We start from the raw sequence: 15735 nt of genomic DNA on the forward strand, positions 1-15735 counted from the left end.
CATGGAACACACTGAGTTGGTTCACAGTAAACTGGATTAGCTGTAAAGAGAGGCGTCCAGGTTAATGTGCCCTGGATCACACACGAATCACACACACACACTCTAGGGGTGTAATAATTAGTCCAAACAGTTCTCATTAGTCCAAACAAAACAAGAGCTTCATTTGGACAAATTCAGTTTGGTCTCTCCCTGTATGATTTAGTTTTCTTCCTTTTAAGAAATGTAACATAATTGGCGGAATGAATATACTCAAAGGGCAAGTGGACAGAACACACACACACACACACCACACACACACACACACACACACACACACAGCTTCCAGGAAAATCCATGAACCATCTTCTCATACATGGGCATAAAACAAAGATATACATATACACCCAAACACATTCATATTAACTGACACATGCACAAAGCGCTGACCCTGAAGTGTGACACCATATGCTCTGATAGCTGAAATGCACAATAGGCCGCTTCTACAGCAGACAGATCAGACTGTGAGCTGTAACTAATATCCCTATTACATCTCATCCATCAAAAACATCCCATATTGAAATCAATGGAGCAGCAAGCTTATCATTCCAACAAGAGCGCTTTTTAGATACAAGTGGCACAATCTATTTCATGCAGGAGCAACCGTGTTGCATTTTATATACAGCGCGTTCGGAAAGTATTCAGACCCCTTGATTTTTCCACATTTTGTTACGTTACAGCCTTACTTTGAAATTGATTAAATATTTTTTTCCCCCTCATCAATCTACACACATTGGGTGGCAGGTAGCCTAGTGGTTAGAACGTTGGACTTGAAACCGAAAGGTTGCAAGATCGAATCCCCGAGCTGACAAGGTAAAAATCTGTTGTTCTGCCCCTGAACAAGGCAGTTAACCCACTGTTGCTAGGCCATCATTGAAAATAAGAATTTGTTCATAACTGACTTGCCTAGTTAAATATAATAACAAAATTACCCCATAATGACAATGCAAAATCAGGTTTCATCAGACCAGAGAATTTTGTTTATCATCATCTGAGAGTCTTTAGGTGCCTGTTGGCAAACTCCAAGCGGGCTGTTATGTGCCTTTTCCTAAGGAGTGGCTTCCGTCTGGCCACTCTACCATAAAGACCTGATTAGTGGAGTGCTGCAGAGATGGGTGTCCTTCTGGAAGGTTCTCCCATCCCCACAGAGAAACTCTGGTGCTCTGTCAGAGTGACCATCAGCTCCTTGGTCACCTCCCTGACTAAGGCCGCTGTCCCCCGATGACTCAGTTTGGCCGGGCGGCCAGCTCCAGGAAGAGTCTTGGTGGTTCCAAACTTCTGTCATTTAATAATGATGGAGGCCACTGTGTTATTTGGGACCTTCAATGCTGCAGACATGTTTTGGTACCCGTCCCCAGAGCTGTGCTTTGACACAATCCTGTCTCGGAGCTCTACGGACAACTCCTTTGACCTCAAGACTTGGTTTTTGCTCTGACATGCACTGTCAACTGTGGGACCTTACATAGACAGGTTTGCGCCTTTCCAAATCGTGTCCAATCATATTAATTCACCACAGGTGTACTCTACTCAAGTTGTTGAAACATCTCAAGGATGATCAATGGAAGCAGGATGCACCTGAGCTCAATTTCGAGTCTCATAGAAAAGGGTCTGAATGTAAATAAGGTATCTGTTATTTTTTAAATTAGAAACGTTTCTAAAAACCTGTTTTCGCTTCGTGTAGATTGCTGAGGATTTTTTATTTTATTTAATCCATTTTAGAATGAGGATGTAATGTAACAAAATGTGGAAAAAGTCAAGGGGTCTGAATACTTTCCGAAGGCACTGTATATCACATTGGGAAAATAGATCCCATTTCTGAGTAAGCCAAGATATTGGGCAGGGCAGAACACTCCACACTCCAATAGCTGCACACACAGCCTCATCGCCCAAACCACAATGACCTCCATTCACCACCAACATCACTCACCTTGCCGAAATCCCTGACATCGAACAGGTCAAAGGGGTCAAACAGCTCACTGTTACGCAGGCCAAACTTGTCGTGGCACACCTTGAGGAACGTCCGGATGTTCTTCAGACAGAGAAACTGGAAGAGAGAGAGAGAAAGAGAGAGAAGAAACACCTCCAGGTCAGAAACAGTGTGGGATAAGATTTGTGATGATGTGTACTGGTGAGTTCCCGTCCATGTAGACACTCCACTCCATTGCTTGCTAGTCCCTCAGTTTGCGCCAAACACAGACGGTTTGATAATGTCGGTTTATGTTGCTTAACTTTTCAAACAAATTCATATCGAGCTGTATGGGCTCTCAGTATTAGTTATCCAGCAGGTGCGTGCTCTCGGTAAGTAGAACGTTATATGTTGAGGGGTGTTTTCCTGATAATATTCTTTATCTGTTAAATGTTTGCGTGATACCTATTGAAGGATAATGATTACAAAGTGACATGTGAATCTGAAAATAAAAGAGGGAAAAAGCTGACCCTGTAAAACAATACATTTCACTGCACCTCTCTAGTGTTGATGACAATGTAACATATCAACTCAGCAAAAAAAGAAACGTCCTCTCACTGTCAACTGCATTTATTTTTAGCAAACTCGTGTGGCCACGAGCTGCTTTAAGTACTGCAGTGCATCTCCTCCTCATGGACTGCACCAGATTTTCCAGTTCTTGCTGTGAGATGTTACCCCACTCTTCTACCAAGGCACCTGCAAGTTCCAGACATTTCTGGGGGGACTGGCCCTCACCCTCCAATCTAACAGGTTGCAGACATTTCTGGGGGGAATGGCCCTATGCTTCACCATCCAATCCAACAGGTCCCAAACATGCTCAATGAGATTGAGATCCGGGCTCTTCGCTGGCCGTGGCAGAACACTGACATTCCTGTCTTGCAGGAAATCACACACAGAACGAGCAATATGGCTGGTGGCATTGTCATGCTGGAGGGTCATGTCAGGATGAGCCTGCAGGAAGGGTACCACATGAGGGAGGAGGATGTCTTCCCTGTACCGCACAGCTTTGAGATTGCCTGCGCATGACAACAAGCTCAGTCCGATGATGCTGTGACACACCGCCCCAGACCATGACCCTCCACTTCCAAATCGATCCCGTTCCAGAGTACAGGCCTCGGTGTAACGCTCATTCCTTCGACGATAGACGCGAATCCAACCATCACCCCTGGTGAGAAAAAAACGCAACTTGTCAGTGAAGAGCACTTTTTGCCAGTCCTGTCTGGTCCAGCGACAGTGGGTTTGTGCCCATAGGTGACATTGTTGCCGGTGATGTCTGGTGAGGACCTGCCTTACAACAGGCCTACAAGCCCTCAGTCCAGCCTCTCTCAGCCTATTGTGGACAGTCTGAGCACTGATGGAGGGATTGTGCGTTCCTGGTGTAACTCAGACAGTTGTTGTTGCCATGCTGTACCTGTCCCACAGGTGTGATGTTCGGATGTACCGATCCTGTTCAGGTGTTGTTACACGTGGTCTGCCACTGCGAGGACGATCAGCTGTCCATCCTGTCCCCCTGTAGCACTGTCTTAGGCGTCTCACAGTACGGACATTGAAATGTATTGCCCTGGCCACATCTGCAGACCTCATGCCTCCTTGCAGCATGCCTAAGGCATGTTCACACAGATGAGCAGGGACCCTGGGCATCTTTCTTTTGGTGTTTTTCAGAGTCAGTAGAAAGGCTTCTTTAGTGTCCTAAGTTTTCATAACTGTGACCTTAATTGCCTACCGTCTGTAAGCTGTTAGTGTCTTAACGTCCGTTCCACAGGTGCATGTTCATTAATTGTTTATGGTTCATTGAACATGCATAGTAAACAGTGTTCAAACCCTTTACAATGAAGATCTGTGAAGTTATTTGGATTTTTAACGAATTAGACAGGGTCCTGAAAAAGGGAATTTCTTTTTGCTGAGTTTATATATGTTTTACTACATTTGGGGTCTGCTGTGAACATCAGAAATATTTCTAGCTCAATCCAACTCCTTGTTTTTTAAAATTGTATTTTAGATTTTTATTTACCCAGGCAATTCAGGTAAGAACACATTCTTATTTACAATGACGGCCTACCCCAGCCAAACCCAGACGACGCTGGGCCTGCCACCCTATAGGACTCCCAATCACAGCCGGATGTGATGCAGCCTGGATTCGAACCAGGGACTGCAGTGACACCTCTTGCCTTAGACCGCTGCACCACTCAGGATCTGTAATAAGCAATATCATTGTGACATCTTTTAGAGAATAGGCCTATTTAATTTCCTGGTCATGATTGACAGGCTCTCCACTTCCTCCTCCTTCCTGTTACTATGCTAAGTGTGATTAAACATGATGCCAGGCTGATTGTGGTTCCTGCGGCTCAGACTGAAGCTGGGACTGAAGTAGTACCTCTCTGACTCAGATAACACAGGCAGAGAGCAGAGAGACACCTGTCTCCTAGCAATATCCCCCTATAACCCATGGCATAGTATCTCGTAGTAGTACCAATGACTCAAACCAACACTACACTCTTAGAAAAAAAGGTGCTATCTAGAACCTAAAAGGGTTCTTCAGCTTTCCCCAAAGGAGAACCCTTTGAATAACCCTTTGTGGTTCGAGATAGAACCCTTTTGGTTCCAGGTAGAAACCTTTTGGATTCCATGTAGAAGCCTTTCCACTGAGGATTCTACAAGAAACCCAAAAGGGTTCTACCTGGAACTAAAAAAAGGGTTTTTACCTGGGAACAAAAAGGGTTCTCCTATGGTGACAGCTGAAGAACCCCTATGGAACCCTTTCCTCTAAGAGTGTAGGGGCACCGCTTCAGGTACAGGAGATGTGCTGTGTGAACTGTGCTTTCCCAATAGCATGGATTTAGACATCATTGTGAATGTGCCAGTACATATCAGACACAGCATGGTAGAAGCCACCGGCCCTATGCACTGATGTTATACTAGATCAACCTGCTCTCTCAGTTAGGAATGAGAAGAGTGCGTACCCACATATCCAATATTCCAGGCATGGTGATGTTATAGAATTGGCTAAATGATCTTGTGCATCAGAGTGAATCTCTTCATGAGTAAATGTGTTTCTGCAATAAGTACAATGTATCAGACTACGGGTGAGAGACAACCATAAGTACCGCAACAAAACAATACCGCAGCAGCATTATTGTCTTCCATCTCTCACCACCTAATGTGTACATATTACCTAGCTCATTGAGATAGGCTCTTTCATACTTTATCTTACCGTGTGGGTCGAGAAGCAGCTGTGGCCATGGAGACCGATTCTGTACCAATGTGTTTTCCTGATAGTGTGAGAGAGGACTGGGAGGCTTCGTTAACCAAAAACACTTGGGTATTTATGCTGATGAAAGCTTTGGGCTTGAAACACAACCCTTGACTAATTTCAGTTGCGATGGAATGCGTGTTGAGAACAGTCTTTCTTTTGGCACCTGCTGTGTTTTCATGTTAGTAGTGGAGCACCCTTGCATTTTTACGTGGATAATAGGCTAAATGAGTTTGAGATGTGATATGATATGCTATTGTCCATTGTTCTGGATATTCATGCCAGTCATGTGTGTCCAGACCTCAGGTTTCTGCTGATTCACATTCATACAGCACATCTCCGCAGAGAGAGAGTCGTTGCACTGAGCCACATAAGAGAGCAGCACCGGCCACCGCGCCCAGTGACGTGCGACGTGGTTGGCTGGCCGCTGCAGTGGCATTTGCAGTTCACTAGCTAGGGTTATCATGCCTGGCGATTGTCAAATGGAGAGGAGAAAAAGTGTATTCCTCTGCCAAGGATAAAAGGTAACATTTGCAGGAGGTGGTTGGAGTGGGGGGGGCTCCAGACAGAGATCATAGGAGCGAATATGTGGAAGACATTCTAATGACATTCTAATACTGTTGCCTAGTCTAAGATAACAGAGCTGAGGGGATGAGTGGTGGAATCATGATCTGTTGAGTGGAAAACACACATTTACACACACCATCTCTACAGCTCTGAACACACCCAGGACACACTCTGAACATGGTCAGGTCCTCATGCTGCTGCTGGCCTGAATACAACTCACATGGGAGCATCCTACTGTGTTACCCCACATATATCCATAGCTCGTCTTGCAAGTCATTTCTCTGTGTGAAATACTACAGTCAGAACATCTCTTGTGTCTCTAACTGCACTAAACCTTTACATTTCTTTACGACATATACAGTTGAAGTCGGAAGTTTACATACACCTTAGCCAACTACATTTCAACTCAGTTTTTCACAATTCCTGACATTTAATCCTAGTAAAAGTTCCCTGTCGAGATCAGTTAGGATCACCACTTTATTTTAAGAATGTGAAATGTCAGAATAATAATAGAGAGAATGATTTATTTCAGCTTTTTTTTCTTTCATTACATTCCCAGTGGGTCAGAAGTTTACATACACTCAATTAGTATTTGGTAGCATTGCCTTGAGTTGTTTAACTTGGGTAAAATGTTTCGGGTAGCCTTCCACAAGCTTCCCACAATAAGTTGGGTGAAGTTTGGCCCATTCCTCCTGACAGAGCTGGTGTAACTGAGTCAGGTTTGTAGGCCTCCTTGCTTGCACACACTTTTACAGTTCTGCCCACAAATGTTCTATAGGATTGAGGTCAGGGCTTTGTAATGGCCACTCAAATGGCCACGCCTTTGTTGTCCTTAAGCCATTTTGCCTCAATTTTGAAAGTATGCTTGGGGTCATTGTCCATTTGGAAGACCCATTTGTGACCAAGCTTTAGACTGATGTCTTGAAATGCTGCTTCAATATATCCACATCTTTGTTCTTCAGCTTGCAAGCCTCCCCCTTTTTCCTCCAAACATAGCGATGGTCCTTATGGCCAAACAGTTATATTTTTATTTCATCAGACCAGAGGACATTTCTCCAAAAAGTATGATCTTTGTCCCCATGTGCAGTTGCTGGATTTTTTATGGTGGTTTAGGAGCAGTGGCTTCTTCCTTGCTGAGCGGCCTTTCAGGTTATGTCGATATAGGACTCGTTTTACTGTGGATATAGATACTCCTGTACCTGTTTCCTCCAGCATCTTCACAAGGTCCTTTGCTGTTGTTCTGGGGTTGATTTGCACTATTCGCACCAAAGTATGTTAGTCTCTGGGAGACAGAACGCGTCTCCTTCCTTAGCGGTATGACGGCTGTGTGGTCCCATGGTGTTTATACTTGCATACTATTGTTTGTACAGATGAATGTGGTACCTTCAGGCGTTTGGAAATTGCTCCCAAGGATGAATCAGACTTTTTTTTCTGAGGTCTTGGATGATATATTTTGATTTTCCCATTATGTCAAGCAAAGGGGCACTGAGTTTTAAGGTAGGCCTTTAAATACATCCACAGATACACCTCCAATTGACTCAAATGATGAAAATTAGCCTATCAGAAGCGTCTAAAGCCATGACGTAATTTTCTGGAATTTTCCAAGTTGTTTATAGAACAGTCATCTTAGTGTATGTAAACTTCTGACCAACTGGAATTGTGATACAGTGAATTATAAGTGAAACAATCTGTCTGTATACATTTGTTGGAAATGTGTCATGCACAAAGTAGATGTCCTAACCGACTTGACAAAACTATAGTTTGCTAACAAGAAATTTGTGGAGTGGTTGAAAAACGAGTTTCAATGACTCCAACCTAAGTGTGTGTAAACTTCCCACTTCAACTGTTAGCAAGGCTAATTATTGAGCCATATGTTTCGCCAACAACCCTGAATGCTTAGAGAGTAGCACAGTCCAACCTTGAAGACTCCACACCGTACAGACACCATGTTGACCAGCCCAACCTCAGAGACGTCCCGTCCTTGGCCTTGTTCTCTCTTCAACAGTCTGGTGTTTTCTCAGAACCCACTGACCATTGAAAAAGACACACCTGGCGGGACCCCTCCTCTGTGTGTATATCTTCTGTGTGCGTGTGAGTGCGTGTGCGTTTGCTCCACTGAAGTGACAGCTCTGACTTTGAATTCTGAGTTCTAATCCAGCAAACGGCAGGTAGCCCAGTGGTTAGAGCATTGGGACAGCAACCGAGAGGTTGCTAGATTGAATCCCAGAGCTGACAATGTAAAAATCTGTCCTTCTGCCCCTGAACAAGGCAATTAACCCACTGTTCCTAGGCTGTCATTGTAAATAAGAAGTTGTTCTTAACTGACTTGCCTAGTTAAATAAAGATTAAATAAAACATAAAAACAACAGCCAACAACCAGTGTGAGCAAGAAAGAAGACTGGTTGGTATGGAGAAGAGAAGAGGATGACATGAGCGAACGGCAAAGAGGGAGAAAACAGGTAACAAAGGGCTGTCATCCCCTGACAGCACCTCGGTGGTGTCGCCCAACCCACCCCTCACACAGAGAATAATGCATTACCCCCAGCACTGTGGAGGAACTGTGACCCTCAAGCTCACTGCTTCAGAAATGAAGCGATACAAATGCGAGCTTCCTCATAAACCTGAGAGCTCTGGAATTAAAGGGGAGGAGAAAGGGAGTTGTTTTGCCAAAACTGAGGCGCTTTGGTGAAAGCCGGCAGATAACAAGTCCTGTGGGGTAGAGGGGGAGGGGGGAGGGTAAGGGGTGGAGGGGGTTGTTGTGTCTGACTCTGAGGATGATGAAAAAAGAACAGAGTGCAGAGCAACTAAGCAAGCGAGGGGGAAAAGGGTGGATACAGTCTGCGTTAGAGATGGGGAGTTGACTGAGACAGCCGATATGAGTCAGTGAGTGGATCAGATAGTCAGAGTCAGTGGGAGAGAGTCAAGTCTGTCTAAGAGAGAGTCAAGCAGACAGTCATTTAAAACACACAGACAGCAGCTGGTGATGTGTACAACTGTGTCTACGGGAGGGAATCACTCCACACAACTCTGGAAAAACAGGAAGAGAGAACAGAACAGAACGCTGCAGCCCACTCAACCCTTTCCTCTCCTCAACAGCAGCCCACATAAAAGAGGCTGTGCTGCTTATGACAGATGGATGAGATGCTACAGGGAGCGATGTGTGTGTGTGTGTGAAGACCAGGCTCTCTGGGAAACCTATAGGCAAACACTTCTAGTAGACCTAATACTGTGCTAAATATTACAGTATGTTGTCCATGCTCTGTGTATTTCATCCTCTCTCTCACCAGCCCTGCCTGTACGTTTAGAAACACCCTTCTCTCTTGGAATAGGGAGTCAGCCACACCCCTGATTGGTGTTGACAACCAGGGGGCTTGGAGGACACCCCCACCCCCATCCCTGTTATCTATGACGGAAGGCAAACTTCCGGGTCACACAGATGTTTAAGCCAGTCAAGAGAAGAAGGCCCTTCTCAGGCTAATTGGGGAGGCAGACACCCCATGAATAATACATGAGCACTATGCAAATGTTAATCTGATAGTATTATCCCCAAAGCCCCATATAAGGACACGGATGGCACCCATGTTATTAGATCAAGCCCCAACACAACATACGAAGCCTTTCAAATTAGCACTATGTGACCCAGTTTTAAGATCCGTGTTAAGTAGGCTAACTACAGGCTTTTTAGAAAGGTTCATCTCCATTACAAAGGATCACAATTCATTGGAAAAGCCAGACTCCAGAAGGAGTGGTGCTGTAGAGATTCAGAATGGTTGAGATAATTGAGGCAAGTCCACCTTCACCTTTGCTCCAACTGTATATAAGATGTTAGCACACAAGCTAATTGCCTCAAGGGGCAGTTCTTAGATAAGAGGCATGTATTGAAAGTGGAGTGTACAACTTGGTTCAACTAACATGTCTGCTCTCTCACACTCTCGCTCTCTTTCTCACACACACACCACACACACACACACAAACACACACACACACACACACACACACACACACACACACACACACACACACACACACACACACACACACACACACACACACACACACACACACACACACACACACACACACACACACACACACACACACACACACACACACACACACACACACGCAGGTCAATCTGCTGAAAATAGAAAAACCAGTGAACTTTAGTCAACTGAAAGGAAGTCCTCTTAAGAGAAAAAAAGCTTTGTGGGAAATGTGAAGCAGAACGGAGGAAAGAGACAGAAGAGAAATGTCTTGAAGGTACTCTGCCCGCTAAAGCAGAACCATCCTCAGCTGGGAACAAAGGATGTGCGCTCATGGATAATGGAGAGGATCTATTCAATGAAGGTAACGGCACTACAGTCTCTCTCACAGTACCAGGCAAGCCAGCTCGCCACAGCCAGATCCAGCCAGCTGCAATATATTGTAGATGGGCCTCAACATGTCCCCCTCCTACATATCTTCACTCCCCAATCCACCCTAATCAGGTGACATCATCCATGCCTTTGTCAATCAACACCTGGACCTCTTAGTAAACCCTGGTGGGTGTCATCAGTCTGCCACCAGATTAGGCTAACAGTGTGTATGTTGTGTGTATGCCTCCACAACATCGTGTGAGTGTGTGTGGGGGGGGAGGGGGGGGGTAGAAAGAAAGAAAGAAAGAAAGAAAGAAAGAAAGGAAGGAAGGAAGGAAGGAAGGAAGGAAGGAAGGAAGGAAGGAAGGAAGGAAGGAAGGAAGGAAGGAAGGAAGGAAGGGACCCAGGGCAGCAGAAGACATAAGGCAGCAAAACGCCTTCATTAACACCTGATTTCCCATTTCCTCTGACCTTAAAGATGTAGAAATCACTCCTCCATTTCCTGGTTTTAAAAATTCTAATAGTTTGGCTAATTTCAGTTTATGTGACAAAACATGCAAGTATAGTGTAGAGAATCATTGTACCATCTAAACCGCTGTGAAATATATTTTCCATGACCAAAAATATTATATTTTCAGCTGTTTGAAGCTGGTGTACAAAACCGAAAGTAAAAGACGCAAAAACTAAACTTAAGAACAGGAAGCATAGAAATAGCGTACAAGGCACAAATCTACTGCTTCTTAGACTTTCTTTCAATGAGAATGACAGATATATAACTTACATTTCTATGTGAATTTGGTTGGGTCGCCCAAAAAGTTACATATTGCAGATTTAAATACTGTTTTCCACCACATCCATCTGTGGTCCTTCTGTAGCTCAGTTGGTAGAGCATGGCGCTTGTAACGCCAGGGTAGTGGGTTCGATCCCCGGGACCACCCATACGTAGAATGTATGCACACATGACTGTAAGTCGCTTTGGATAAAAGCGTCTGCTAAATGGCATATTATTATATATTATTATATCTGCAAAATCAAAATTCATTACATTTCCTCCTCTGGGGGTTCAAATGGGTGAAAAATTACATGCAATATTTCTCTGTTTTATTTTCTGACACAGGGCTTTCATCCTCGTGTGACTGAGCCTATTTAGAGAGTGGGTGAGCATTTCCAAATAAAGATTTGGTTTTCCATGATGGACTCACAAATAATGTCATCATCCACTTGGCTGCTCTGGTCACTCTGGAGAGTTAACTTCCTGTTGTCTTTAGACAAGCCAGAGGTATGGGCCTGGAAACGTCATGTCAACCAAGGAGATATCCATTTCACCTACATTAATCCTGCCATTTCCAACCCTGCACACCATAATTCAGTCCGAATTTGAAAACCCTCAAAGAATATTGAATCAGACACCACACTTTAGTATGAATACTCTTGTTTTGCGAACCAAAACCTGGGTGCAAACAACCAAAATCTAGAATACCTACAGATCAGAGGCTGGTGGGAGCAGCTATAGGAGGAAGTCCTCATTGCAATATCTGGAAAGGAATGGATGGAACAGTATCAAACACATCAAACATATACGGAAACCACGTTTGACTATGTTTGATTTATTCCATTCCAGCCATAACATTGAGCCTGTCCTCCTATAGCTCCACTCACCAGCCTCCTCTGCCACAGTACTCTAGGTGCAGAATGAGCTGTGTACCATAGACCCTGGAGAGAAGCAGTGTGTGAGCAATCTCTGGTTGTTAGAAACACAATCTCATTGTAGTTCTGTTGTTCGTAGTCTCAGCCCTTTCACATCCTCTCAGCCCCCTGAGCAAAGTGTGGAGAGGGCTGCTGAGAATCTGAGACCACACCGGATCAATGGCCAGGTAATTTATGACACCAGACTGGGGAGCAGAGGACTACATCTATCTTCTCCCAGCCCCACTGTTTCCCTCCTCCCTCACCAGGGCGTTTCTCATAGCAGTGATTTAGATCCTGTCTTAGATCTAGCTCCTTCATCTCCTTCCTTCCCTGGGAAGGCCAGAGACACCATACAGTGGGAGGGTGGGAGAAATCAATGCTTTTATATTGAGAGTGCCCAGCGTAACAGCAGTACTGAGTGTGTGTTTTCACCAAATAAACACTGGGTTTGAGAACACTAAAGGAGAGATGCACGGTTTGGGGTTTACAGATGTAGGATCTTAATTTGATCACCCTGTGTATTTTGTGGAGTAAAAATGTTTCTGAAGTTTGTCATTTCCATTTTCTAATTTCCGACTTGATTTTCCCTTACGAAAAAAGTATCAACCCCTACAAAAATGTCCATGAATTATAATAATAATATAAATATAATAATAATTATTAACATTTCCTGTTGCTGCATGATCATTTTCCTGCTGTAGCAAACTGGCTCAAATTAAGATCCTATATCTGTATAATAGCCTATAATGAGTTTAATTATAAACAGATTTGAATGTTTTGACATTGAAGCATGCCCATTTTGTCCCATAATACCTTAAATGCATCTGACACGCTTTAGTCACACATTGCGTCTGCTTTTAGCACATAGCCTCAAACCAAACTCTGGATGTTGGCTTCTTTATGCCTGTGACATCCATTTTATTCCTGCACCTCGTTTAGCTTGGGAACACTCATTTCAGAGCATGATGATTCATCTCTTTTGCTTAAAAAAACACCTTAGGCCTCTTATAATAAAAGAGCCATAAACAAAATAAAAAGATGGTAGCAGAACTATTGAGCGTACTAGTGATGGGAAGTTCGGCTCTATTTAATGAGTCAGATCTTTAAGACTCGTAAAAATAATGAATATTTAAACTCATTTCGTTCATTGGAGTCAGTAATGCCAAAGCATGTAGGACCTACCGGAAAAAGATAAACTAAAAAGTCTAAATAGTTCTGATTCTACAAGCCTTACGTTCACATGTCATTCACCATAAGGGGCTTGTTGGAGCTGTCATTTGTGACTGAGACCTGTAAAAGCGTGCTTTCAACAATGTGCATTTGTTGATTGCTAGGCGTACAAATAAGATTAACTGGACTAGATTGTGAACAACTCATTGCAAAATGCATTGCTTGACTGCCGTGAGGGTGATAAGCACAATATCGTTCGCAGCAAAAAAAATGTTTTAAATTGTTCAGGAACAGCACGTCACTAGTACAGTGCATTCAGAACCCTTGACTTTTTCTACGTTTTGTTACATTACAGCCTTAATTCTAAAATTGATTAAATAAGAAATGTTCCTCATCAATCTGCACACAATACCCCATAATGACAAAGAGAAAACAGGTTGTTGTTTTTTGTGTGCAAATGTGTTAAAAATAAAAACAGAAAAACCTTATGTACATAAGTATTCAGACCCTTTGCTATGAGACTTGAATTTGAGTTCAGGCGCAACCTGTTTCCATTGATCATCCTTGAGATTTGGAGTCCACCTGTGGTAAATTCAATTGATTGAACATCATTTGGAAAGGCACACATCTGTCTGTATAAGGTCCATATAAGGTTCTATTCTTAAATGGAAGATGTTTGGAACCACCAAGAGTCTTCCTAGAGCTGGCCAAACTGAGTAATCGGGGGAGAATGGTCTTGGTCAGGGAGGTGACCAAGAACCCGATGGTCACTCTGACAGAGCTCTGTGGAGATGGGATAACCTTCCAGAAGGAAAAACATTTCTGCAGCACTCCACCAATCAGCTCTTTATGGTAAAGTGGCCAGATGCCACTTCTCAGTAAAAGGCACATGACAGCCCGCTTGGAGTTTGCCAAAAGGCACCTAAAGGACTCCCAGACAATGAGAAACAAGATTCCCTGGTCTGATGAAACCAAGATTAAACTCTTTGGCCTGAATGCAAAGCCTCACATCTGGAGGAAACCTGGCACCATCCCTACTGTGAAGAATGTAGGTGGCAACATCATGCTGTGGGGATGTTTTTCAGCGGCAGGGACTGAGAGACTAGTCAGGATCGAGGGAAAGATGAACGGTGAAAAGTACAGAGATCCTTGATGAAAACCTGCTCCAAAGCCCCCAGGACCTCAAGTTGGGGTGAAGGTTCCACTTCCAACAGGACAACAACCTTAAGCACTCACATTCAGTCTCTGAATGTCTTTGAGTGGCCCAGCCAGAGCGCGGACTTGAACCTGATCAAACATCTCTGGAGAGACCTGTAAATAGCTGTGCAGTGACGCTCCCCATCCAACCTAAAAGAGCTTGAGTGGATCTGCAGAGAAGAATGGGAGAAAGTTCCCAAATACAGGTGTGCCAAGCTTGTAGCGTCATACCCAAGAAGACTTGAGGCTGTAATCACTGCCAAAGGTACTTCAACAAAGTACTAACTGAAGGGTCTGAAAACTTATGTAAGTGTGATATTTCAGTTACATTTTTATACATATACAAAAATGTCAAAAATCAGTTTTTGCTTTGTCATTATGAGGTATTGTGTGTAGATTGATGAGGGAAAACAATTTAACAAACAATTTAATACATTTTAGAATAAGGCTGTAACTTAACAAAATACGGAAAAAGTCAAGGGGTCTGAATACTTTCCGAATGCACTGTATGTACACTAGTTATATATCTGAGGTAGTGCACCAATTAATGGGATCACGTAATCTCTCAAATTTAGAATGTCAACTGTGTCTCCCAGGCCAGAAGACAGAATATAGGTACAGTTGAAATTGGCGTGCAGATGGTTTACTATCAAGGTTGATAGTCAGAGTGCCTTCAGAAGGTATTCATACCCCTTGACTTATTCCACATTTTGTCGTGTTACAGCCTGAATTCAAAATGAATTAAATATATGTTTTGTCACCCATCTACTCACAGTACCCCATAATGACAAAGTGAAAACATGTTTTTATAAATGTTTGCAAATGTATTGAAAATTAAAAGCAGAAATATCAAATTTACATAAGTATTCACTCCCGAGTCAATACTTTGTAGAAGCACCTTTGGAGGCGATTACAGCTTTGAGTCGTCTTGGGTATGTCTGTATCAGCTTTGCACATCTGGATTTGGGGATTTTCTCCAATTCTTCCTTGCATATTTTCTCAAGCTTTGTTAAAATTAGTTGGAGAGTGGAGGTCAACAGCAATCTTCAAGTCTTTCCACAGATTTTCAATGGAATTCAATTCTGGGCTTTGGCTGGGCCACTCAAGGATTTTCACGTTCTTGTTCTGAAGCCATTCCAGTGTGGCTTTGGCTGTATGCTTGGGGTCATTGTCCTGTTGGAATGTAAATCTTCGCCCCAGTCTATGGTCGTTTGCACTCTGAAGCAGGTTCTCATCAAGGATTTGCCAGTATTTGGCTCCATTCATTGTTCCCTCTATCCTTACCATTCTCTCAGTCCCTGCCGCTGAAAAGCGTCCCCATAGCATGATGCTGCCAATGAGCTCATCATAGCATGATGAGCTGTGCCTTTCTCCAGACACAGCTTTGCATTCAGGCCAAAGAGTACAATTCTTGTCTCATCAGACCACATAATATTTGCCTTATGCTCTTTGCAAACTCCAGGCATGCTGTCATGTGCCTTTTTCTCAGGAGTGACTTCTGTCAA

General features: G+C 43.6%; 1 protein-coding gene across 16 annotated transcripts in view; it reads right to left on the bottom strand.

The window, feature by feature from the left end:
• LOC118384852 (guanine nucleotide exchange factor VAV2-like) overlaps nt 1-15735 on the bottom strand; it is a 250935-nt gene that overhangs the window by 179302 nt on the left and 55898 nt on the right. For all 16 annotated transcript variants that reach the window (XM_052521125.1, XM_052521123.1, XM_052521124.1 and 13 more), the window contains exon 2: nt 1964-2080. In XM_052521125.1, the coding sequence (XP_052377085.1) occupies nt 1964-2080 (117 nt within the window). The remainder of the gene's footprint in view (nt 1-1963; nt 2081-15735) is intronic.

This window comes from Oncorhynchus keta, chromosome 6, assembly GCF_023373465.1.
Source record: "Oncorhynchus keta strain PuntledgeMale-10-30-2019 chromosome 6, Oket_V2, whole genome shotgun sequence".
NCBI lineage: Eukaryota > Metazoa > Chordata > Actinopteri > Salmoniformes > Salmonidae > Oncorhynchus > Oncorhynchus keta.